Below are 27,843 nucleotides of genomic sequence, written 5' to 3'. Positions count from 1 at the left end.
ACTTATTTCACTTAGCATAATGTCTTCAAGGTCCATCCATGTTTTTGCAAGGGACAAAATTTCCTTCTTTTTCATGGCTGAATAATATTCCATTATATATATATGTTATATATCATATATAACATTTTTTTCATGCACTTATGTATTGGTGGATACATAGGTTGTTTCCATATCTTTTTTTTTTTTTAACATCTTTATTGGGGTATAATTGCTTTACATATCTTAACTATTGTGAGTAGTGCTACAGTGAACATGGGAGTGTAGATATTTATTTGAGATCCTGATTTTATTTCCTTTTGCTAATATCCAAAAATGGGATTGCTAGATCTATGGTACTTATATTTTTAATGTGTTTTTGGAAAGTCTATACTGTTTTCTCTAGTAGCTGTTCCAATGTACAGTCCCATCAATAGTGCACAGGTGTTCCCTTTTCTCCACATCTTCACCAACACTTGTTATCTCTTGTCTCTTATCTTTTGATAGCCATTCTAACAAATGTAAAGTAATAATATCTCATTGTTGATTTGCATTTCCCTGATTATTAGTGGTGTTGAGCTCCTTTTCATGTACCTGTTGGCTATTTATATATCTTCTCTGGAAAAATGTCTATTCAGATCCTTTGTCCATTTTTAAATCAGTTTTTTTGCTATTAAGTTGTATGAGTTCTTTATATATTTTGGATATTAACCCCTTATCAAATATATGATTTGTAAATATTTTATTCCATTACATAGGTTGCCTTTTCATTTTGTTGATGGTTTCTTTTGCTATTCAGAAGCTTTTTAGTTTGGTGTAGTCCCACTTATTTATTTTTGCTTTGGTTGCCTTTGCTTTTGGTGTCAAATCCAAAAAATCATTGTCAAAACGTATGTGAAAAAATTTACCCCGTGAGTTTTATTCTAGAAGTTTTATGGTTTCTGGTTTTAAATTTAAGTCTTTAATCCATTTTGAGTTGAATTTTGTATATGGTGTAAGATAGGGATCCAGTTTCATTCTTTTACCTGTGGCTGTCCAGTTTTCCTAACACCTTTTATTAAAGAGACTATCTTTTCCCCATTGTATATTCTTGATGTCTTTGTTATAAATTAATTGCCTATGTATGCTGAGTTTTCAATTCCTCTTTTTATGTGGGTAGTCAAGTGTTTTAAAGCAATGCTGCCACCTCTTCCATTTCTCCCAAATCCTGCAGAACAATCTTTTGGAAACTTAAATCTAAATATGATACTTCTGTGCTTTAAAAATAATGATTTTATATATTTTTATTATCCTTAGATAAAGCCCATGCTTCTTAAAATGGCCTAGAAGAGTGGTTCTCAAACTTTGCTTGGTACTGGAATTACCTAGGGTGTTTTTTTGTTTTTTTTTTTTTGCAGTACGCGGGTCTCTCACTGTTGTGGCCTCTCCCGTTGCGGAGCACAGGCTCCGGACGCGCAGGCTCAGCGGCCATGGCTCACGGGCCCAGCCGCTCTGCAGCATGTGGGATCTTCCCGGACCGGGGCACAAACCCGTGTCCCCTGCATCAGCAGGCAGACTCTCAACCACTGCGCCACCAGGGAAGCCCCCTAGGGTGTTTTTAATAATCCTGATGCCCAGACTGTACTCAAGACCAATTAAATTAGAAGCTCTGCAGATGGAATCAGGCATTTATATTTTTTAAAGCTCCCCCAGATGATCCCAATATTTAAGAACCATTGACTAGAAGGCCCTTGACCATCTGATCCAGCATTTTTCTATTTCTCTGTCTCTCCATGTTGATGTTTCCCGACAAGCCCACATATATCCACACATCAGTCATATCAAATTACTTATAGTACTAAAATTCATTACCCTGTCTCTTTGCATATACTGTTCTCTTTGCCTCAAATTACCCTTTCCCTCTAAAATAACTATTCACCTGATGATCACCGTATAGCTTGATGGTAGCAGATCTAAAGATTATTACAGGTACCTGGTTTTAACAAAAAGTAAGGGAGATGGCTGATTCTTGTAAATTTAGGTTTTCTTTCTTAATACTATGCTCAGTGTGGGATCTGACTGCGTGTTTTATGAACCATTTCTTGCTCGGAGGTGAGCCTTCAGCTCTCTCTGGTGATCTCCAGATCACCAGAGTTCTGGTCTTTGAGAAATTTTTTGAGAAGGATGAGTTACTGACCAGGACCTCTATAGGGTGTTTACTTTTCTGAGTGATGATTTATATTTATAATACTGGGGCTGAAGTTGGAAATTAGACCTGCCACTTTAAAATATGCTTGGTCTGGCTCTGGTATTGTGAAGAGTGGATTCTTATCAGCAGTTGCATTAAAACAGCAGCAGAGACAAGAGCAAGCATATTTTTTAAATGACAGTTCTAAGGAGCCTTCCTGTTTTAGGCTAAATCATGATTCCAAAATGCTAAGCCCTGGATTAAAGATTTTGATTTGTCTCCATATTCTCTTAATCAAATCTCCTTTCCTTAATGCTTGTACCCTTAGGAAAAATGAGAAACCACTTCTTCCTAATGGCTTTTATTGTATCATGTTAGGTCCCAGTAGATACCAAATAACTCACCTTTGTTTGGAATAAGATAAACTTTTGGTACAACCAATGAACCATCTTGAAGCAGTTGAAAAGAATGTCATAGATTCATCTTTACAGTTGTGGAAAGATGATATAAAGTCTGAAAGGATTCAAACCAACATAGTAAAAATAGTTACCTCTTTTTGATGAAATTGCACACAGGTGGTTTTGTGTTTGTTTCAGTGTTTTTATCAGATCTTTCCAATTTTCTAATGGTGAGTATCTTCATACATATACATTTAAAGGTTAGGTGTAGCTAGAAAGTTTTCTTCTATGGTAGGAGAGATTGCCTTTTTCAAGACTATTGAGGGATTTGTAGAATCCATCACTTTTCATATTTTTCATACTTTTCATATATCTTTCATCTGAACAGAGAAGCTAAAGAGTGTCTCAAAGCAACTTAACCTACTTCCTTTCACTTCTCAATGCTGCAGAGGTCTCAAGTTATGATTCCCAATTAAAGGAGAGAGAGAATATTTTTTTGACTGGATAGTTAATTTGTTAAAATTATTTTTACTCTCCAATCCTGTACTTGGGATAAATGGCACATGAGGACACAGGAAAGGCCAACTGGTGATTCTGTGTCTTTTTCATGTTGCATGGATTGGTTGCCCCATAGGGCTCAGCTTTGTCTGTGCTGGTTCTGCCTCACCAGGAGATAATGGCTAAGAGGGAGACATTAATTACATGTTAGAAAGGACAAACCAGTGCAGTAACAAGGCATTGAAACACAAATCTCGCTCTTTTTGGAAGCTCTATTAAAATCAAACTTTAATCATGAATTGTGGAATAGAACAGAGGCAGTTAGGAGCTGCTAAAATATTAACACATCTATTGAAACAGAAATCCAGGCACTTTATTATCCTCATGACCAGCTCTGGGATTTCATAATTAAGTCTTTCAATTTGATTTATTTAGACTCTAAGCAAACTTTCAAAGTGAGTTTGAGGGGCTTTGTACTTTGAACATGAATGCATTGCACTTCCCGAGGCAATTTAGAACTAGGGTTTTATCACTTCAACACCCTGGCTTAGAAGCAGGTATTCTGAGAAACTTCTCCTGAGCACACTTAACTCATTAACTGTGAGAAGGACCTCAGACATCTCCCTTAACAATGAGAATCTTCAGGAGGGAGGGAGAGAGGGAAAGATATAATATTCAGGAGGGAAACTGGTATTAGTCGCAGCATCTTAATTTCTCTTGGTCTGTTCTCTTTGGTACTGCAAATGGACACCTCTGTCATCTCCCATCTAAGCCTTTAGCTGATTCTAAATATTTCCCCATTGGCCAGAGTGCATGGAAAGCTGCATCCCTTCCACATTTAGACACATTAGTCCTTTTACCCTCCAAGAGGTACTTTGGTATTGAGGAACATTGGATCTAACATAACCCTGAGATTGATCACATGGTGAATTCTGAGATCATCTGAGCTTGAATATACCCTGTAAAATTACCCATCTCAAGGAATAAGGTTGGTGAATCAAGGAAAAGAATGAGACCTAAATACAGTACAGACTTAAGGGTGGCATTTTATCCAGTGACACATAATAATCTTTGTTCCAAAGGAATCAAGGAAGGGAGAAAGGGAGTGAATCACCCAGAAGATGTATGTAATAAGTGTTAATACAATGAGAGAGAGAGAGAGAAGGAGAGAGAAGAAGAGAAATAAAGAGAAAAACAGAAAGAGAAAGAAGAGAGCATTGCTACAGGAAAGCAGAGTATCCGCGTTTAAAAATGTGAGGTTTACTTCAGGATGTCCACTTTGAGCATTTTAAAGTGACCAGTTGACCTTAGTCATTTGCCAAATCAGGTGACAAAACTAGACCTAAATGAAATATCATCTCCCATCACTGTGACGATAAAGCTGAAGAGTGAGGGGAAAAAACCAAGAAAAGCAAGCAACACCCCAAGAGAATAGGAAAGAAAACTGGACCTTCTTTAAGTGCCTACGTTAGTGGAGAATCTGGCTGCTTTCCTCGCAAGTTCCAAGCTTCAGAGTCTATTATTTGAGAATGGTACAGGCTACCCTCAATGTATCTCACTGATCCTACCTGAGATGGGGGAATTGGCTCTTAAAAATCATTCAGTCCAGTGCTGCCAGAGATGGACACCAAGGCAAAGGTACCTGGGAGGAAGCGGAGAAGGATCTAAAGGGATGAATTTGGTCCTGTATCTTCCCTGAAGATAGAGCTAGCTGTACCTTTTTGCATCATTGGGAAGATGAGCCACAATTAGAACTCACCCTAGACAGATTGTTCAGGGACAGCTATTTCTCTCTGTATCCTCACACTTTCTGCCCTGTGGGGCTCATGTCCCTCCTCCTCTAAGTTGATGTTCGGGCTCCAGGTGCCCAGGGCAGCCTAAGATGCTTCAGAGTCTCTCTCTGAAGTCCCCCAGCCAGCATGCTTTGACTTCCTAGACTGACCACATTTCCCCCTCACCATCAAAAGGGACTTGAGGGCTTCCCTGGTGGCGCAGTGGTTGAGAGTCCGCCTGCCGATGCAGGGGACACGGGTTCGTGCCCCGGTCCGGGGAGATCCCACATGCCGCGGAGCGGCTGGGCCCGTGGGCCATGGCCGCTGAGCCTGCGCGTCCGGAGCCTGTGCTCCGCAATGGGAGAGGCCACGGCGGTGAGAGGCCCGCGTACCGCAAAAAAAAAAAAAAAAAGGGACTTGAAATATATCCCACTTCTCTAGTTTTCCTCTCACCTTGATGTTGGAAAGAAGCTGTTTCACCCTAAGTTGTCAGTCTCTCCTCCCCACTTCACTACGTCTTTACTGTGTGTGTGGATTTTCATAGGAGACTCTTGAAGCAAAAATGCCTTAAGAGAAACAATGATAGAATTTAGTGTCAGAAGCACCCAATTTGAGGCCACACTAAATGTGGAACCTTGGGAAAGGCCCTTAATTAATGTGAATCACAATTTATTAATTTGGCAAATGGAAGAAAGAATCCTTTCTTTCACAGGTTAAAGATTAAAGTGTGATTATATCTGTATGAAATCCACTAACAAACTATTAAGCCTTGAGTAATTGTTGTTAGTGTTATCATTTTCATCATGGTAGAATTCTTTACGGGCCAGTGAAAGAGGTATTTTGGGCAGAAGAGGAGGGGTGCTTACATCAAAATTCTAATATCATACCCTATAGGAGCTACCTACTCTACTGGTTTTAGGCTGGCCTTAAACTAGGACTGAGATTTTTAAATGTACCAACCCTTTGCAAGAGTTCATTTCTCTAAGGTCTCAGAGGTGGCCCCTCTGACTTCAGTATGACCTCATGGAAAAGATATTCAGTGTACTATAGAACCCAGACTCAGTAAACTTAGCAGACGGGGATAAGACATGGAGGATTGAACGCTCAGATTTCTTTTGATAAGAAATTGACACACCATTGTTCTAACTGGTATTCTAGCCATGCTGGGGAAATCAATGGTGAATCAGTAGACCCTAAGCACATACATGTATATGTCAACTCTATGCTTGTCTTAAATCCTTATGCTATGCATTATTTTGCTGCATAAGTTAGAATTGAGGAAGTTACCCATCCAACCAGTCTCTACCTCATTTTCTTTCAGTATAAATTACCTTTTTAGGGCTTCCCTGGTGGCGCAGTGGTTGAGAGTCCGCCTGCCGATGCGGGGGGTGCGGGTTCGTGCCCCGGTCCGGGAAGATCCCACATGCCGCGGAGCGGCTGGGCCCATGAGCCATGGCCACTGAGCCTGCGCGTCCGGAGCCTGTGCTCCACAACGGGAGAGGCCACAACAGTGAGAGGCCCGCGTACCGCAAAGGAAAAAAAAAAAAAAAATCTTTACCCTTATCTTCCATAAAATCAAAGCATTCATAAAACTAGAAGTACCCATACCAACTTTATATTTTGTTTCCATCATGTGGACATGGTGCAAATCAACTTTGTGTTTTCTAAGAGAGTGTGTCCTTGTTATTATTATTAATTATTATTAATACTACTCCATCTTCTGCCCCTGATAATATTCAGGGAATGTTGATTCTTCTCTCAGCCAACTTTTTCAGGAGGTGCCCAAATTATGAATAGGTCACATTTCTGCAATTATATAAACATTGAATCTATATGATATTTCCTCATAGAAATAATGCTAAAGTTTGTGGTTAGGTCCCTAATTAGATGTCAGAAGCTTTTTAAAGTCATTACAATTTCTATGGGAAGTCTTGGAATTTCATATATAAAGATCCCTCGTTGATAGATCAACTCTGAGAAGGAAGCTCCTCTCAAAGCTCATTCTCTTTTCGTGAACCTGGTGGTGTGAGATGCCTTCTTCCCCTTACCAGGGGTTTCTTTGCCTGGGTCATATCTTTTTTCTGGGTTAAGCCATGTTTTAATTCCTTTTAAGAGAGTATTGGGCTTGGGCTTTTATGGTCTTGATGGAGAGATGTTCATAATAGCAAGTAAATTAACAAACAAACAATAGACTTGAAGTTTCAAGCTACCAAAAATGGTCCATCCGGGGAGTGATTGTGCTCCCATTTTCTTATAGACCTCAACACCATGACACCATGTTTTGAAGTAACCACATTCTGAAGGCACTGCAGCAGTTTCCACCTTCTGCTTGAGATTTCCTCCTTTTTCTTGTCAAATATCTGAGATGATGGGGACCCTGCACCTCATCATCTGAGGGATTTTGTTGACAACCAGGCATCTGCGTCCAAGATGGGGGTGAAGTGTTCTCATTCTCTTTCATAGTGCACCTGGGCAAATATAATCTGTAATAAAATCATGCACTCAGAGCTCTGTCACCTCATTTGAGGCATGCTTGGTGTTCAGGACCACTGTCTCTGTTCTTCAGGAGCACGGGTACCTGGCTGGCAGGCAGGCAGAACGTTTGAACATATTTCTCATGCAACCTTTAAAAGTGTTGTATAAAAAAAAAAAAAAAAGTGTTGTATATTTCTTTGGTGCAGTAATACAGAATCTGTCATTCTGAGAGAGGTACACACAGATCTTTGTTTGTCCTCACTAAGGACTCTAGGTAAAAGTTATTATTTTTTCTTGACATTTTTTTCTAATAAGGAAGAAGGTAATGATACTAATAAAGTATCATTAAATATCTGGTAACATCTTTGAGGAAATTTAGAGCCGTAAAAGACTACTCCACCTAAGCTTTCCTGGAATAGGAATATGGTGAAATAAATATAATGGCCAAAGGCAGTGCAACACGTTGATTCACTCAATTGAAATTTGGGGGGTTGGTATCTAGCACGTGCAAATATTCTTGTAGGCATTGCAGATACAGTGGTAGATAAAAGAGACAACAACCTCTTGGTCTCAGGGGACTTAGGTTCTTGAGCATATCAGGAGCCTTAGGTTTTGAGATGACTGCTACAAGCATTGATCATACGAGGTCACAGACTGCCTGCTGTCTGAGTGGCCCCGCCTCCAGCATTTCCCTGTGACTCATAGCAGGCCCTTCCTCCTTTCCGTCAACATGGCAGCATTGAGGAGGGGCACAGCCCTGAGTCTGGAGCAGATGGGAGAGATACAAGTGGGAGAGTCTCACTCAACTTTCTTTTGCTTCTACATGGCCCCCTCCCTTCCAAAGCAGGAGACTCCTTCCCCTTAACCAGAATTTATCTCCATGTCTCCTGGGTTACTGAGTATGGTACCTCAGCAACATATGAGAAGAAGGAGGTACATTCATCTTCTGCAACCGTACCTATCTTTACTGGAGAATAGAGCATTCTCCTGCTGTGGTAGAGATTGTGGTGGCAGGTAATTTGGGGACCAGGGCAATGTAGAGGGGAAGAGTCAGAGAAGGAAGTCCAATGAGGACTCCAGTGATGGAATTTGGTGTGGGGCTGTGGGACAAGACTGGGATCCCTCTGACTAAGCAGTGGGGTGAGGGCAGGATGAGCTGAGCCAGTAGTGGAATGGAGAGAGTTAGGTTTGGAGGATGGGTTGACCTTGATGGTTGAACGAGGGAGCCAGGGATTGTAGCAGCTTAAACGATTTGTAGTGGGGTGAAGGAAGGGGAAGGGATGTTTCTAGGTAGGACTGGCAATATTCAGAGAGTATTTAAGTATTGGAGTAGAATCTTTGATAGCTTTTGCTTTTTAATAAAGGGACTTGCACAAATGGGAGTGCATCAGTCTGGGGATGTCTGAACATAGGTGCAGTTCTCGAGGCATCATTGTCTTGGTGCCCTGTGTCAGTGGCTGATTCTCCTGCTACAATGTCAAAGAAGGGAAATTTGTGTGCAGCATTAGAAATACTATAAATACAAACTTGATTCACAGATAATCTGCAAGCCATTGCCATGTCTCATAGTATGCCATTTTAAAATTGTGCCAAACTTCCATGATCCTCTACTCATAGAAATAAATATTTGGTATATACACATTATCTTCAAATTATAGGAACAAGAAGATTCTTTTGGAATTTAACCGTTTTCTTTAGGTATATCTAAAAAGGCATGTATAATTCTTTATGTGCATAGGCTATTTTAAATTCTTTATATATTTTCACGATTTTTAATTCTTTATATACTTCTGTCGTATGCACAAACAAAAAAGTATAACTGTGCTGCGGTTTAGAACAATAGGGAGAGCATCAGAGTAGTGTATGACTTTTTGACCTTTAACGCTTACATTTTAACTTAAAATACACGTATGCTTTTCTTTTAACTAAAATTTACTACGACTGAAAACGTAACCTGCCTCTCAATTCAGTGTGTACTTCTGTTTTCTCTCTGACTTGCTCTATCGCTTGTTTTTACGGTCCATTCGTTCCCTTCCCCCGCCCCTCACACACACAAACACGCACATATACACGCACACCCCCAGTGTATCCCAGGCTAGACTCATTAGGGGCACGTTACAGTACAATTTGACTCTCAAACTTCTCTTGCCTATTTCTCATTCAACTGAGGAAGACACACTGCCGTGGTCTTCATTTTCCTTAATGCACGATTCAGTGACTTATTTGACTAGTGAATGTATTTTTTTTTTTTTTTGTGAATGTATTTTTGATGGATCCATCGAGAGTTGGGTAGATCTCGGCTTTTGAATTTATTTTGGCAACACTTTCTGTGATACTATACCACATTTCTTTTTTCCTGGTGAATGGAAAAAGAAACAAATAACCTCTTGTAATGACTGTACAGATGAGTATTTGAAAAGATAGACACTTAGAAATTGTCTTTCCCACAATATTCTTTTACACCTTATGCTATACAGACTTTTTATTCAAAAGTGGTGTTTGAAGATCTGAGAGGAGGGGGAATGCAGAAATTTTCTAAACAAAGTATGCATATAGCCATAGATCAAAAGTAGTTTAAGCTTCAAGTGAGGTAGTTAAGGAAATAATGAAGCTTGCTCAGATGAAGTACAAACTTGTGATGGAAAGGCAGTAATCACTGGGATATGTGTATTTAAATGTAATGAGTACTTAGTGAATCTGTCATCAGATAGCCTAGTTGATTAAAAGATGATTCGTCTATTTGTTCACTCCATTGACCGGAGTGAAGTGAAGTGGCCCTTATGTGCCAAATACTCTGCTTTTCTATGGGGTTAGAAAATGAATAAGCATGGTCCCTGCTGGTAAGGGACCCAGAATCTGATGTGGGAGCCACTCACAGAGTACAACACGGCACTGTAAGTGCAGGAGAGAGGTGCCCCAGGTGAAAGGGCAGATGAGGGGTCAATAACTCGACCTCTAAGGGCATTGGGTTGGGCTTGGTGTAAATCAGGAGACTTTCTGGAAAAGGTGCAACTAAGCTGACTCTTCCTTGATTAGTTACTCAGACAAAGGGAAGAGGAGACAGGAAAGATATTTAGGCAGAAGGGACAATCTGAGTAAAGTCAATGAGGCAAGAAGCGTCATACACAAACACTAAGGAATGAGTAAAGAGCATGGAAGGAGACCAGTTTAAAGAGAGAATCAAATACCAGATCAAGAGTCCCTTTTGTCCTGTGAAGGAGAGTAATCCAGTGTCAATGAGACCAAACTGAAGGCTGAAAATAAGAATGATAACAATACCAAAGGTACAAATTCTACCTCAAAGTTAAATGCCGTGATATTATTATTATTTTGCAAAATATCTTCATGAATATTCTTATTTGACAGAGAGAACCTAGCAAGCTGTAAGTAGGGTAATAATACTATCAGAATTAGGGATGAGAGAAATATAGGGATTTTAATAATTTGGCCAAGGCCTTATAAATTGTTGGAACCATATCAGGGCTGGGGCATGGGTCTCGTACCATGACTGGTGCAGCATACCGCCTGCCCGTGCAACCAAGGCATCTTAGCTCAAGGGCTGCTATTGGTCCCACTTTACAGGCGAGCGAAACAAGGTTCAGCCACTTGCTTAAGTCACACAAGCGACACGTAGAAGTGCAGTGACACTGAGATTTGTTGACGTCACAGCCCAAGCTCATCACCACCGTGTGAAACTGCCTCTCTCATGTACTGCTCCTTGATGTATATAACACCTGTACTGTACCATATGTGAATTGTTGGTATTAAATAAACCATATGGAGATTTCTTTCTCTGTTCCAAGACTTCTGCTGCAGAGGCTGCTGTTCTATAGCTAAAGAAACCCCATCCTAGAATGTTTACTAACTAGTCCTTGGTCCTGCTGTCAAAACAGAAAGAAAGAGAGAAAGAGAGAATAACAAAAAGCCGAATGTGTCGGATCCTAATGGAACTTGGTTTACTGTTTAATTCAGCTTCAGGTGTGGGGCTGTCATGGAAATCTATTTGAAACTGCCCCTTGAATAAAAACCTAATGTACAAACCAAAGGGATGCTATAAAGCTAAACACGCTGAAAACCTGTTAATTTTCAGCAGTGTTTGAACTTCAGGGTTGGCTTCTGTTCCCAAGAACCTGACAGGATGCAGGGCTGTCTTCTTGCATTTCAATGTGTTTGCAGCTATTTTCTCTCTCCCTGTTGCAGAGGATGCACAATCAGGTATTAAGATGTGACAGGATGATGGAAATGAGAAAGTGAAGAAGGCACATGGGAAGGCAGTAATTAACTGGAATGCATATTTATCATAGTCTGTCATTGTTTACAAACAATATAATGATTCCTGACGGTGAAATTAAACTCCAGGCTTCCAGTTTGTGAAGTCAACCAAACAACCCCGGCAGGTGCAGATCAGCAGAAGGACTAACCAAGTAAGTGTTCTGATGTACAGGATAAAGCTGGAGACATCTCTCAAAAGCTGATTGATTGTTGAAGATTTGAATAATCTGTATATTGGGATGCCTTAAGCATTGATACAACCATGGCATAATGGGGGAAGAACTGGACTTAGAAACAGAAAAATTCTCCATCTAATACCCAGCCTAGACAAATCCTTTGCTTTCTGAGCCTCATTTTCCTCATCCGTAAGACAGGAATAAGGACATCTGTCTCATAGAGTCCCTGCTCTCCATCTCCGTTCCTAGAAGTCACCCCCATGAGTCATGTCTGGACTCTGTAATAACATCCTAACGGGCTTTCCTACCTCCATTCTTACTCACCTATAATCTCTTCTCTAGAGAGCAGCATGAGTAAGCTTGTAACAAAGATAAATTAGATCATGTAATTCCTCTGTTTAAACCATCCTTCTCATTGCCCTACACAACTCCCGAGTGTAGCCTTTGTAGTTCTTTACATTTTGGCCACTGTCTCTCTCTTCAACCTCGTTTTCTGCAGTTCTTCCTCTCTCACCATATTCAAGCCATGCATGTCTTCTTTCTGTTCCTTGCGTATTCTTATTCCTACTTCAAGACCTTTGCATCTGATGTTTCTTTTGCTTATAATGACTTCTACATGATCTTCACAGACTGGCTTCTTTTGGACAATAGGTTCCCGCTCAAACATCAACTTCTCTGGAGATGCCATCTGACCATTCTATCTGTTGATTACAACTCTCTCACCCAACTCACTCCATCATATTATCCTGTTTTATTTTCTTCAAAGCCCTCATCACTACCTGAAATTTTATCTTTTACTTGTTTAGTGTTTATCTTCCTTACTAGAATGTAAAATACCAGTGACCAGCTGTGTACCCATTGCCTAAGAGTGCAGTCAAATATTAGTTGAGTGTTGAGTGAATAAGTGCGAGGATCAAATGAGGTATAAAAAATGGAAATGGTTCTATAATCTATCAAGTGTTATACAAATACTAGGTTTCTTCATTTCTTCTCGCCTGTTAAGTCATGACTCTTCTCAAATCTTTGTCAAAATGGAACAAGCATAATTTTCAGCCAGGAACTCTTCCAAATGGGAACTTACTTTCCAGGAACTTACAATTTAATGAAAGACAAAATTAGCATGAAGAGTAAAATAAATTATTTTTATGAAAAAAATTGAAGATAGCCTATATTCATTTGCTAAGGTCAGTTTTTTTCTTTTGTACCATACCACCCCATGTAACTATATGGTTGCATATATGTCACATAGAATTATTGTATAGAATTAGAGGAGAAGCATGGAAAAAGGAAATTTGAAATAGTGTTGATGTGGGGAGAGAGCAAGATTTATCAATTTGGAATTTCTACAGGCCCATAAGAATTCTCAAATTTAACTAATTATCTTCATCCCACTGCCCTCTGCCCTTAGTCTCTTCCTTTTCCTGGCACCTTTTCATATATCTGTTGGCCATTTGTATGTCTTCTTTGGGGAAAAAATATCTACTCAGTTCCTCTGCCCATTTTAAAATCAGAGTGTTTGGTTGTTGTTCATTTTGTTTGTTTGTTTTACCTGTTAAGTTATATGAGTTTTTTAATAGTTTTTTGGATATTAACCCCTTATCAGATATATGATTTTCAGATATTTTCTCCCATTCTGTAGGTTGCTGTTTAATTTTGTTGGTTGGTTGTTTTGCTGTACAAAGTCTTTTTAGTTTGATGTAGTCCCACTTACTTTTTTGCTTTTGTTGCTTGAGCTTCTGGTTACACAACCCAGAAAAGTCATTGACAAGACCAATTGTCAAGGAACTTTTACCCTATGTTTTCTTCTAGGAGATTTACAGTTTCAGACCCTATGCTTAATACTTTAATCCATTTTGATTTAATGCAGCCTCTATCAAAATCCCAATGGCATTTTTCACAGAAATAGAAAAAAAAATCATAAAATTTATACAGAACCACAAAAGACCCTGAATAACCAAAGCAATCCTGGTTTTAAAAATAAATAAATAAACAAAGCTGGAGGCATCAAGACATCACAGTCCCTGAACTCAAATTATATTAAAAAGTAATAGTAATCAAAACAGTATGACAGGTATGGCACTTGCATAAAAATAGACACAGACCAATGCAACAGAATCAAGAGCCCAAAAATGAACCCTCATATGTATGGTCAACTAATTTGACAAGGGAGCCAAAAAAAAAAACCACAAAAACACAATGGGGAACGGATAGTCTCTTCAATAAATGGTGTTAAGAAAACTTTATAACCACTTGCAGGAGAATGAAATTGGACCTTTTTCTTCTACCACTCTTTTAGTTATCTTTTTTAAAAGCTCTTTCCTTTCTACAGTATTTTCCAAATGTTAACAATCGAGTGTGTTACTAAGGGTCTAATTATTAATGCAAAGGGAATAATATATTTAATAACCAGGGGCCAAGCAATGTAATATTCAAGAATCTCACAATCTAACTTCCCCGTGGTTATCACAGGGATCATATTTTCCATCCCCTTTGGTCTGGAAATCATTAGTGCTAATTTATGTTGCTAGCACTCCATTGCATTCATTGCTTATTGGATACATCTGTCAAACCACTTGAATATCTGTTTTAAGTGAATTAACCATAAAAGTAATGGTGGGATCCTCAATGAAAGATATTTCTCCCTATAAGAAGGGTGAGTTGGGCAATCTTATGAAGTTGTGCATTTGTTTGTCATTAATATGATTTAACAAAAAAGGCAAATCATATATAAAGGAGTAATAGTGAACTATCATCACAGTACATAATTTACCCCCTCTTTTAGGAATTCTTGTTGCCCTTAGAGCAACAAGACATGACCTGCTGGTCATGTATGGCAATCTTTGCTCCAGAGCCAAGAGGAGGAAAACTTCTCTTCATCATTCTGTTCATCAGCAGTGCTTTCCTAAATATTATAAGTTATGCGAATGGAATCAATTCTTTGGTAAATAGCCCATGAGAGTAGAAAGTAGAGACGTTGGTTAGGTAATATGAAGTTGGGCTGTGGGTAGACTGTCTATTGAAAGAAAAGCAGAAAAACGGGAGATTACCTATAAAGTATCTTTATTAAAAGTACCCTTTAAATATTTTACAACTGTGATTGATATGAACATTGTCAATTTGGGTATCAAAGTAATTATCTTTTTAAAAAAATATTCAGTGTGTATTGAATATATTCTAGGCACTGTTATCATGCTAGAGACAAATTCTCACCCTCCTACTGGAGCAGTATTGTTACTTCCAACATTTTCAGATGACAAAAACTGCTAGTCACCAGCAGAGTTGTGGCCTATTCCTGTTTCTTTGATGCCAAAGCCCAGTTTCTGAACCACTAGGCTTTACTACCTGCCTCACCATGGAAACTGTGGGATCAGACTGCCCGAGTCTGCATCACAGCTCGTCTCTTAAAGCCTTTTAGTTGCTTAACCTCTGTGTGCCTCAGTTCACTCTTCTGTAAAATGTGAATGACAGTAGAGCTCACTTCATAAGGATGCTGTAAATCTCAAATGAGATTCTGCAGGGAAAGTGCAGAATAGCACCTGGCATGTAGTAAACACTCAATTTAATGTTGTCTATTATTATTACATGATAGGAATATAGGCTCTGGCTATATGGGAAAATCCTAGATTAAAGCCATCTTTGTCCCATTTTGAAATCCTAATTAAAAGAAGAGTAATTAATCAGTGGCCAATTGGCAGAGATCCATGTTCAGTTGGAGTTGCTAAATTCTGTTAATCTTTCTTTTCTGTTTTCATCTGAAGACAGCCTGGTGAGAATAAGGTGCTCTTTTCATTTTATGAAAAGTGAAAGGGCAACTCCATTTCCTTCATTTCCTTTCATTGGCCTTCTTTTGGAACTTATAGTGAATGGAATGGTTAGGTCTCTGCCCAATAAGCTCCTTTCAAAAAGATATCATTTCACTGAAGCATCACGATATACTGATGAAACAGAAGTTAGTCTTGGAGTCATATCTACCAAATATCAAATCCTGGTGTCATCTTTTATTAGCTTTGTGACTCATGGGCAAATGAGTCAACAGTTATGAAATTCGGTTTCCTCATTAATGAAATGGGAATCCTATTAACCACAGAGCAGTGGTTCTCAACTAAAGGTGATTGTAGTTGTCGTGCCTGAGTGGCAGAGGTGCTACTGACAACTAGAGGGGAGAAACCAGGGATGCTGCTTCACAGCCTACAATGCACAGGACGGCCCCCGCAACAAAGAATTATTCAGCCCCAAACATCAGTCATACCGAGGTTGAGAAACTCTGCCTTCGTGTTGTTGCTAGAATAAAATAAAAATATTTGTAAAGCACTTAGACCACCTCTGACATGTGGTTGGAGCTCATAATTCATTAATGTCATTTGCAGGGAGTTACTAATGTGAGTTCCCAGGCTTCCTCTGTCAGGTCCAAGCATTGTGATAAACTCATTCACACGGAAGTGTCAGACTCATTCTTCCATCGAGGGTGTATGCAGTTTAAAAGCAGCCCTTTTAGATGCTGATTCTGAGTAAATCTCTATGATGAAACGTCAGCCTCCCTAGCGCCTGGGGAAGTTTGATCCCCATGCACCTCCTCTTTCCCCCAAGGAGGTGGGAATTCATCACCGTAACTATTTACCTCTTTTCACTGGTTTTGAAGATTCAATGAGATGATACAGGTAAAGTGTCCGGCACTGTGTACGGCATAGGGTAGGTGCAAGCGTAGGTCAGTGTTAGCATCACGTAGTGTCTGTCTGACTTTCTGTCTGTCTCTCTCCATTAGGCGTGTGGTCATATTAGAGGAATCTGCTTTCTCCGAATTGCTCTGCCCTGTGTTTATCTTCACTGTACTCAATAATGGACTCTTCCTGAGAGCTTTTTTCCCCCAGGTGATAGACTCTTCAGATACGAAAACCTCTCCACTTGGGTCTGATTTTGCCTGCATGGCTCTACACCCTCCCAGCTCTGTCCCTGGCAAGGTCTCAGACAGGCTCCAGACCTGGAGCTGGGCTTTGACACTATTGTTAGGACTCTTTCTCTCTCCTCATTGTAAACAAGCGTGCTCAGTGGCCTCTAAGGTCCCTTCCAGGTCTCGCACTCTGTGATTCTGTCTACGGTGAGTTCTGCGCTACATCCTGATTCGCTTTCTCACGGCTTTCTCACCCTCTGAAGTTTTCTGGTTAACTCCGACTTCAAAGCAGTTTATGACTTGTAAGTGTTCTAAGACAGTTATTTTATCTGTGATTCTCAACAAATTCCCAGGGTACTCTGGCTCGTGGACAACTGATCTGGGTTAATTTGGCTTTTTTTTCTTTTACCAGGAGAATCAATAGAAATTTATGTTTGCATTTACCCATAAGCCATATATTATTGTGTTTTGATTTTCCCCACTTTGAGGAGGTATCCTATATTGCTTGGTTGTTGAAAATTCATTAACAGTATTAGCAAATATTAAATCTTAATTAAATGGCAAAGGGCTTTTTTTCCTGTGCTAATTAAATGCATACTTCAAACACTGTTGATTGCTACCAGGGCAGCCTGGGTAGAACAGAAGACGGGTGGAGGGGCGTGACATACCCCACACATCAGGAATGTACCAGAGCTCTTCATCCTTCATTTAGTCATTTTCAGTTCTTTCCAGTGAACTCGGGGAAGGGAGCTGAGATTTCTTATATAAATATAATGATTTTTTAAAAACCTATGAAAACCCGGATTTTCAAGTTGTTCGATCAGGTGGTTACTTTGAAAAGTTACCAAAGGGATGGAAAAGTTACCACGGGGACTATCATGTCTTAAAGTCCACACTTTAACCCTTTTGGCCTATTAGTATTTTTAAATATCTCTAGTAGAAAATTCTCGTGATATTGAATAATATGTCCACCAAAAAGAGCAGAGGCTTTGCATTAAAAGAGACCTCGACTTGAATTCTTTTTTTTCTTATCAAAACCAGAAATTTATTTCTTAAGTTCTGGGGAATGGAAGTCTAAGATCAGGGTTCTTAATCTGCCACATGTAAACTCTGCAACTTTGGGTCAGATAATTGACCACTCTGAGCTACAGTTTTGTCTTCCACAAAAAGGAAAGAGAGTAACAACCCACCTGTAGAGTTACTGTGAAGGTTAGATTATGTAAAGTGCTAAGCACAATGCTAGGCACATAGGAGTCCTCAATAAATGATATCTATTATTATGCTAAGTTTCTGGTTTTGGAGGTACAACTATTGTTTTATTTATCGTTGGAATAACTATGTACAACAGGTGGCAGTATTGCCTTAGTATGTCTCTTGAGAGTGTTAGTCAAATTTGTTGGGACTAGTGTAGCAAAGAGGCTATGATTCCAGAAAAGAAACAAGTCACCAACAAAATAGCTTAGAAAACTAACAGTACTTGTTCTCTAAAGCACTGGCCAATATTAGTGGTAGAATTGTACAGGTGTTCAGAAGATGACAGAGGTAAACTAGACAGAAATTAAAGGTGTTAATATGAATTTGATTTAGTGTTCAAGACTTTTATTGTAAGTAACACAAAATTACCTTTCACTAGATTAAGTCAACAGAGAATTTCTTGGCTTGTAAAATTATAATGCCGGGAACGGGGCCAACTTGTGATACCACTAGATGTGGGGCTCTGTCTCTTTGTCAGCTTTGCCTGTCCTGCTTGGCTTCTTCATGTGTGAATATTCTCTCGAACTGGTAAGGAAAATAGCCAGTGAACTCACATCCTCCTGGTTTGGTACATCCCACATCATAAGGCAGATACTACCCATAAGTTCAAGTAAAACAGTCACAGTGGGGACTCCGATTCACCCAGCTTGGCTCACTTGACTGTGCCTGAATCGTCCACTACAGTTGGGAGATGGGAAGTTCACATTTGGTCCATGTGTCCTCCCCTTATGGCCAGACGTGGCACCATGGTTGACAGCCCCTTCAGGATGTGATAGGGAAGAGGCAGTTCCCTAAAGGAAAAGAAGGGTGGTTTTACTGGAAAAGGGGGACATGCAAACCCTGTAATAATTTCATATACATTTCATTCTAAGAGAGAAAACACTCTGAGATATTGATTGAGAGGAGTTGTAGCAGAACTTATTATTTGGGGGACTTGTTCAAGTTTATGAAAATTGGTGAAGAAAAATATAAAAGCATGTCCCAAGACTGGGTGGGAAGAGAGATCAGATGGGCCACAGAACTCCCTATGAAATAGGCAAATAAGGACTTTGGGGACAGGAGTAATTCAGAATGATCTTAGCTGAAAAATGCTGAGACTTAAAAGGAGGAAATACAGTAAAGAGGAGGAAAGCAAGAGAAGGACAAAAGGCCCTGGAGAATGTGAAATAAATGTGTCATCAAGGAGCACTTGAAAGAGCAAGGCAGTAGACCAGAAAGTTAAAGTTCAGGATTACAGCCTTATGCACATGATCGCATTGCTTTATTTAGAGAGACACCTCACAGGTGAAAAGCCTGAGCTAGGAGGGTGTCTGAGCATCACCAAAGTGGAAAATTATGTGACTAGAGACCATAGTTGAGTGGTTAAGAAAGTTCATTTTTACTGAAGTTGTATAATGCCTTTGGGAATTTTTGGATATTAATAAATAATTATGAGTGATGATCAATTAGAAAATCTGTATATACAGTTATTCAGTTCTGGATGGATTTTGCCGTTATCTCTATTGATCAGCATGTTTTATGTTTTTGCCACATGCATATAAATGTCCAGTGATATGCCTAAATGTTTTCCGTTTTGCAGGTCAGTTTTTTCTATCTTTCTTTTTTTCTTTTGGTGGAAGGTTTACTGCCTCTCACAAACACTGTAAACCAAAAATTACTTTCTGTACACATCATCCATTTCCTCTCCCGTTCATTTTCATGCAGATATTTCCTGCTGCCCTGATAGCCTAGCGTTTATGTACCCTGGAGTGTGCATTAGAATTCAGAAGAGGACAAACCCAGGCTTTAACACAGGAAAACGGACATTAAACCAACCTAGAAACACATCCATAGTTACACATTGTGGTGGTGTGATAGAAACAGGTTGGAAGTTAGGACTGGCTTAAATTGGGTTGGGGGATGAATAGGTAAGGCGCTCTGAGAAAGGGATGGACAAAAAAGTGCTGAACAGGTGAAAGTCAGAAGAATAAGTTGCTGGTAGAGGGATGATCAGATGCAAAACACTTAATAAGGTAAAAGAAAGGGCAGCTGGGCAGAAACTGAACTGAGATGATGTTTTTTATATTTATTCATTATTTATTTATTTATTTTTGGCTGTGTTGGGTCTTCATTTCTGTGCGAGGGCTTTCTCCAGTTGCGGCGAGCGGGGTGCCACTCTTCATCGTGGTGCGCAGGCCTCTCACTGTCGCGGCCTCTCTTCTTGCGGAGCACAGGCTCCAGACACGCAGGCTCAGTAGTTGTGGCTCACGGGCCCAGTTGCTCCTCAGCATGTGGGATCCTCCCAGACCAGGGCTCAAACCCGTGTCCCCTGCATCAGCAGGCAGACTCTCAACCACTGCGCCACCAGGGAAGCCCAAGATGGTGGTTCTTACTTCCATTCCCTAACTCCTCCATTTGCAGTCATGGTCCAGCAGGTCGAGAGCTGTGTCTTTCTTTTCTGTTGCATCCCTGGTGGGGTCTGTGTGCTGTTATTAAGCTGTTGTCTCTCGGCTTCAAACCCACCCCTCTCTACTGTGCTGTCTGACGCTGAGGCTGGGATTCAGCTAACCACCCTCTTCATTGGCCAAGCTGGCTTCCTGTTAGATTCTGTCTGTAGGGGCCGCTAGAGGAAGACCGTAATAACAGGGGGAGAGGAAGGACTCCTTATTTGCTTCCTGCTCATCAGAATCAACTCAGCTTTTATCTACCCCAGAAACAGTTGGTTCCACTTCTCTTTTTTTTTTTCTGTAATCCCCAGAGCCAGTCTCCTTCAGAGATACCAGGACCAGCAGTCATGGTGCCCTCCTCACGTGCCTGGGTCTCACCTCCCATAGGATGCCTTTTGCCAGCATCTAGGTTCTAGTAACCCCCTCTCTTTTATTTGTCTCCCCAGCCCTAAGGGTGGTATCTGCCTCTTGCAGTCACTCTCTTTGACTCCTCCAACATCTGTTTAACCAATTCCTTATATTAAATTCTCCCTGTTCAGATAACAGGTAGAACGTCTGTTTTCCTGACTGGCCCTGGTAGATGCATGGGTGGTTTAACTGTCTGCTATTGCCCAAACTTGCCATGTCTTAATGAGGATCCCCAGCTGGGTCCCTTCAAGGCCAAATGTCCCTGAGTGGAAAAGGTCAACCACAAGCAAGAAATGATGATTGTCAAGCTGGAAGATGTATTTTTCTCAGATGGAAAAGGCACGGTCTGCCTATTCCCAACCTCCACTATGCAATATCTTTTCCAAGGTTAGCAGAATTATAAAAACATCAATTTGGGCATTATTGCCTTTTCATCTGGGACACCGAGAAAGTGTGTCAGCAGCCTTGATAAATTAAATCTGACCACCTAGCTCCCAGACTGGCAGGTTCCTACATCATTGACAGAGAAGACAGGGGAAAGCAGTGTTCCCAGTTGTTGCTGTAAATGATGTGCATTGTGTTCACAACCGTTATTAGCAGGTGGAGAATTTGAAGTGTGGGTAGATTGCAGAGCTGCCTCTTTTAAAAATGCGTAAGCACTTTGTGAGTTTTCTAAGTCGTGCTTCCCTCAGTCTGGTTTGAATTTTTCATAGGGGAGAAAGATTCTGTTGTCTTTCCTCTTTTATTCGTTCTTTGTCAGTATGGACTTAGGGCTACAGTGGAAAGGGACCGAGTGTAATCATATAATTTTCTTGACTGGTCCTCAATTTTTCCAAGTTGTAAAATGTTGGAAGATTCAGTGTTTAAGGACTTGAGGCTATTGAGTTTCCTGCTGCTTACCATTTAATCCAAACTACAAATTTCCCTGGGCTCTGGGTTTAAATTTATTTGATGTGTACTAAAGTACATTTTTATCCTGGAAGACTCATCCATTTGTGAAATTCTAAGCACTGCACTTTGAAGGAACCTTCCTTCCAAAATGATCCCCTGGTCATATACTGTGTTCCTCTCCAGTCCCAAATAGAGTCAGACATTATGAAATGCTCGGTGTACATTTTCCTGACGAGTCCAATTATAGCATAAGTGTTCTTCCCAACATGATGCTCCAGCCAGACCTAAGAATTGGTTTTATAGCGTGTTAGTGGAAACCTAATCATCATATCTAACAAGCTCCTGATCTTTTTCGTTTATGTAGATCACTGTCTGGCTTCTGGTAGAACAAATGTGGAACGTGTACACTGATTGAAATGCGTATTGGATGCCACAAACCGTGAAACATCTTTACCTTCATTAACTATCTCATTTAATTTTCCTAAAACCCTTATGAGGAAGATACTATTACTAGCCTTATTTTTCAGATGAGGAAACTGAGGCTCAGAGAGGTAAAGTAATTGATCCAAGCTGACATATTTCGGGGCCTGACTCTGGAGCCTGACATCTGTCTGCTACATTATCAACTTGATATAATTCAACACATGTGTCTGGCTCATTCATTTAATCGTCAAACATTTATCAAACCTCTATTATGTGCCAGGCAGCAAAAATGAAATCCAGCAAATTCAGCAATGGTTTATTTAAAAATAAGGAAGAGCTATTAGGCTCTTTGACCAGCAACTAGTTAATACACCCCTCGAAAGGCAGTGGAGGTTTTGCTTTTTTAATATCAATAAATCAGACTTTTCTGGCAATGAAATGGCTTTCTCCCTCTATCTGACTAATCAATTGTAACCTATTTTCTCCTCAAATGGAGAGATTTATTCCAGCCAGCATTGAAACCTCAGCAAATTGAGAGCAAAAGTATGTTGCAACCTGAAGTACCAGAGTATTTAGGAGATCATATTTTGCTGTAATTGGGCGGATTCTAGAATACCTAGAGTTACAGAACATACCTTTCATAGATGTATTTACACTTTCCAGAACAGGTGAGTACATGTCAGTGGGACTGCAAGGACGAAAGGGTTTTCTGTGTTCTGGTTTGTAACCTACGTCCGCTGTGGTTAAATTCTCGGGAAGGGGGTGATCCGCCAGACAGTGCTACCAAAAAAGAAACAGCGTGGTTCTCTTCTCACGTTTGATTATTTTTCTTTTCTTTTTTTTTTTTTTTTGCGGTACACGGGCCTCTCACTGTTGTGGCATCTCCCCTTGTGGAGCACAGGCTCCGGATGCGCAGGCTCAGTGGCCATGGCTCACGGGTCCAGCCGCTCCATGGCATGTGGGATCTTCCCGGACTGGGGCACGAACCCGTGTCCCCTGCATCGGCAGGTGGACTCTCAACCACTGCGCCACCAGGGAAGCCCTGATTATTTTTTAAATTTCATAATGACTCTTCACGAAGCACCTCCAGCTAGACTGTGTTATTCTTCCTTGATTTCAACCTAAGATGTAGACTTCAGAAGCCATCTTACGAATTATCTTTCCAAAATAGTAAAACATTCAGACGTGCTCATTAAATATTGAAACGTGGTAGTATGACAAGCTCCACTAAAATTAATTTGTTTCATTTCCCTTTAATAGTGATAGCGCCTAGAATAAGTGGAAAGTAATACTTCTGTTTGCCTAGAAGCTGGTGGATCCCAGCTGACATTTAAATCCGTGATCATCCTGGCAGTCCAGGGAGGAAATAATGCATCTGTGCCAGGTTCTTGGCTTGGACAGATCTTGGAGGGCTGCGTGCAGTTTTCCACATGAATACACAGGACTCCCTCGCATGATGGTGTTTGCGTTGTTAAAATGCCTTTTAGAAAAGCCTCAGGTTTCCCTCCAAGTCCACTGAATGGAATGACTTTCAGGGGAAGGTAACTGCTGGGCAGAGAAACACAGGCTTGTATTTCGACCGGTACAGCAGGTTTTATGGCCAAAATATTTTGTCGTCTTGTTTTAAGGTAATAGGAGTACTCCAGCACATCTCCTTCTTCTTCTCCTTTCTGTCTTTCTCCTGTTCCCCTTCTTTCTTTTTTTTAAGGCTAAGTTCAATTTCTGAACTTTTCTCAAAAAATAAAAAATAAAACTAGATCAACTCTGGGTTGAGGTGATTACTTTTCCTTGGTCCAATTAGCTGGAGCCATTTTTCCATCGAGTCATATTAGTATAGGGATGGTCAGGTTTGGAGAGGCAGAGACAAAGTCTGCCTTCTGAAGGAGAAAAAACATTCACCTCAGAGCCTGGGCTGGCAGACAGAAAGCATTTTCTGTTGCTGCTATTTTCTGTTACCAGCTGGCACGTGTTGAACAGTTTCTCTGTTGCACGGAAGAGATTTGTTTGTAATAGCCTGAGATAACTAGGACATTACTGCTGTGGTGATTCCTTTTAGCTAATGGGATTGTTGCCTTTCGTTTAATGGGTATGTAAGTACATGAATACTCAGTCACATTTTAAAAAGTGGTTCAGAAGAGCAGGTATACGTGAGAGAGACTTTTGAAATTGTGCTTTACAGGGACTTTTTTTTTTTTTTACTATCTCAGGGGAAAAATGTATAAATTGCTATAAATATTTAAATCATTTAGCTATGTAGAAGGCAGGCATTGTAAAAGACGGCAGGATATAACTTTCCTAATGGTTTCCATTCTAGGGTTCCTCTACTTTGACCACATTAGAAATGACAATAAAGTGAGATCTTATTATCATGTGACTTATTATTTATGAGTATAAGATATAGTGCAAATCAAAACTAGGTCTCCTTTAAAACGTATAAACGTACCACATTATCCTTGTCCTCAATATTAGCATTATAAAGGGGATTGATTTCCTTTTTTTTTTTTTTTTTCTGCGGTACACAGGCCTCTCACTGTTGTGGCCTCTCCTGTTGCAGAGCACAGGCTCCGGACGTGCAGGCTCAGCAGCCATGGCTCACGGGCCCAGCCGCTCCGCGGCATGCGGGACGCGGGATCCTCCCGGACCGGGGCACGAACCCGTGTCCCCTGCATTGGCAGGCAGACTCTCAACCACTGCGCCACCAGGGAAGCCCTGATTTCCCTTTTTTTTTTATGGCTTAAGTGCAATGAACTATATGAAGTACCCAGTGTATAACATATGATCAGTAAACAATATTAAGTTCATGACTCCTTTGAACACTGTTCAAAGGGTGGAAGGCTGGGAGCAGTGACTTATGTTTAGGAAATTGCTTTGTGCCATAATTGTGGATTTCCTAGTTTAGGGAGCCACCAACTGAGTATCTGAAAAGTGGCTCTGCCTCCAAATAGCTCAACGCAATGCTATGAATCAAGACTTAGGGAAATAGGGAGAGAGGAATTCACACTGGCTTAAATATATTGTAGTGGGTCATATAAGTGAAGGCTCATTGACAGGTCTGGCTTCAGGTATGGCTGGATCCAGGTATTTAAATGTTATTATTAGGATAGTATTTTAATGAATTTCTACACTGTGACTTGAGCTATTTTCTGGGAGGACAACAAGGAACATTTCACCTTGTCCACCTCAGGGTGCTCACGGTATAGTAGCTGAGATGCCTAAGGTAGAAAAGAACTATAACAAAATATGATATGTGCAATAATAGATGCATTTACAAAAGTAGACCATAACTCAGAGGAAAAATTTAACAACTACTTCTGAGGATAGGTAAACAAGGATTCAGAGAAAATTGAAAATCAAAACAATTGAAAATTGTTTTGAAAGAGAAGCAGGAATTTTACAGACAGCCTTGGTTATAGTATTTGGGAGACCTGTATTCAAATCCCAGCCCTGCCATTTACAGATAGTGCAAACTACAACAAGTTTCTTAAATTCCCAGGGTCTTAGTTTCCTTGTATGGAAACTGGGAGTGGAGCTACTGATTTCTTCGAATTATCATGAGGACCCGGTGAATTGATGCATGCACAGAGCTTACATGGGGGCCAGCACAAAGTAAGCCCTCCCTGACTGGTAGCTGTCATTCCACTCTTCTAGACTCCCCCTATTTACCTGACTGCAATAACATGGGGCATTGGATTAGGGTTTAACATCAGCCACAGTAAAATCAGCGAGCATTTATTGAGCGCTTACTGCATGCCACACATTGCATTAAGAATTTCACTTGCCTTGTCTAAATCCACCCTACAACTCTTGGAAGTGGGGAAATTATTATCCTCATCTCACATATAAGGAAACTGAAGCTTTGAGAATTTAAGGGATATGCCAACGTAGCAAGGTTAGTGATGGTATAGCTGAGTAACTGTCTGACTCCAGTGCCCATGGGCTGAAGCATTATACTATATTTCTTGTCATGCACACGCCATCATTAACTTGCTTCGCTCGATGAACTTGGCTGCTGGGTACTGCTGTTGCAGCCCATTCCGTGTGCCATCCCATTTCTTCTAAAGACATGGTTGTGGATGCTCGTGTGTGTGTGTGTGTGTGTGTGTGTTCACATGCTGTGTTGTTACTCCGCACTGAGCTGCCTGGCATTCATCCCTTGGGTCCTGTGCTTCCTTGCAGGTGAGCCATCTAGGTGGTCATCCTCGCACTGTGATTGCTGCTGCAAGAACGGCAAGGGTGACAAAGAAGGAGAGAGTGGCACCTCTTGCAATGACCTCTCCAGCTCCAGCTGCGACAGCCAGTCTGAGGCCAGCTCTCCCCAGGAGACAGTCATCTGTGGGCCTGTGACGCGCCAGACCAACATCCAGACTCTGGACCGTCCCATCAAGAAGGGCCCCGTCCAACTGATCCAGCAGTCAGAGATGCGACGGAAAAGTGATCTGCTCCGGACTCTGACTTCGGGCTCCAGGGAGTCGAACGTGAGCAGCAAAAAAAAACCTGTTAAGGAAAAGCTCTCAATTGAGGAAGAGCTGGAGAAATGCATCCAGGATTTCCTGAAGATCAAAATCCCAGAGAGGTTCCCTGAGCGAAAACATCCGTGGCAATCTGAACTTTTGCGGAAGTATCATCTATAGTGGAGGGCGGGGGAGGTGGGAGAAGAAACAGATCGTGTCACCATTTTGAAGTAAACCTCCTAAAAGAAATTCATATCTGAAAAGAAAAACAATAACTAACAATACACGTTTGTTAGAATACAGTAGCCCATTGATATACTACTGCCTGTTTACCTAGTTCACCTTAACATGTCAATCCACAGGGTAGATTTCTTTCCAGATGTGGAAGTATAAGAATCTCTCTCTCTTCTTTTTGTTCTTTATTTGTTTGTTAACTGGGTCCCGTGTGCTGAGTATCCTACGTATAATGAGAGCCAGCTACATAAGTATAGCTGAGAGGCCTTGGGAATCATTTATCCCAAACTGGGTTTTGCTCTCCTCTTCTACCTCCCTCCTTTGAATGAGAATATGGTAGAGATCTGACCCATTGCCATAGGTCTGAATTTTTAAATTTTCCTTTTCCCTTTTGTTTATGGGGTAAGGGAGGAATGGCAGATTTATATGACTTTTCACTCAAATCGATTATGTGCCAGTTTATATTGACTCCGTATGCATGAGTATTTGTGCAACACAAGCCCAACAAAGTGTGTATATACACACAGTGCACATGAGCCCAGGGCCTGGGCATCCTAAGAGGTGTGCTTCCGCTCCCAGCAGCACCCTCTTAGAGTCCTTCAGACACAGGAGCCTCTGCTCTTATCTTAAAACCCTTCTGGGAAGATTTCCCAACCTCTCTTGGCAACACTTCCTAACATCAGAGAACCTTCATCATCAACAAATTACCTTCCTTATTTCAAAATTAACACCCTCAGGCTCCATTTTACTGCGTTGCTCTTTCTCCGCACTAGGAGAAGGTGAGAAGAGCTAGTCACATATTCTTTGTGTTTTTTTTAAAAAAACAAAACATCCCTAATCCACAAAAATGACTGCAAAACGACCCCATGTGCAGCCTTCTCTACCCTGAGCTGAATTACCTTCCTTCTCGCAGTGTTTTCAGAGTCCTTACTGCCCACATTTTCATCGTGTGGCCTTTTCACGTAATCCACATTGAGTTCTCTGCATTCCCGTGTAGCTGTGGAAGTAAGAAAAACACACAGCACCTGGATGAGTGTCCAGCCTTTTGTTTTAAGAGGAAATTGTATTCCACACCCCTCCTAGTAATGTCTCATAACTTGTTCAAATGGCAGTGCTTCACTGTTACTTCCTTAT

General features: G+C 40.7%; 1 protein-coding gene across 1 annotated transcript in view; it reads left to right on the top strand.

Moving 5' to 3' along the window:
• The window catches only part of KCTD16 (potassium channel tetramerization domain containing 16), a gene marked incomplete at both ends in the record, with an annotated part of 265,403 nt that extends 238,748 nt beyond the window's left edge, over positions 1 to 26,655 (top strand). Inside the window, one exon of the mRNA XM_082836004.1 lies at positions 26,201 to 26,655. Within this exon, the coding sequence (XP_082692130.1) occupies positions 26,201 to 26,655 (455 nt within the window). The remainder of the gene's footprint in view (positions 1 to 26,200) is intronic.
• Positions 26,656 to 27,843: the final 1,188 nt, after the last annotated feature.

The sequence above is a fragment of the Leucopleurus acutus genome (genome assembly GCF_964270905.1).
Source record: "Leucopleurus acutus genome assembly, chromosome: 3".
In the NCBI taxonomy this organism is placed as follows: domain Eukaryota; kingdom Metazoa; phylum Chordata; class Mammalia; order Artiodactyla; family Delphinidae; genus Leucopleurus; species Leucopleurus acutus.
This window is presented reverse-complemented; position numbering and strand designations above follow the sequence as displayed.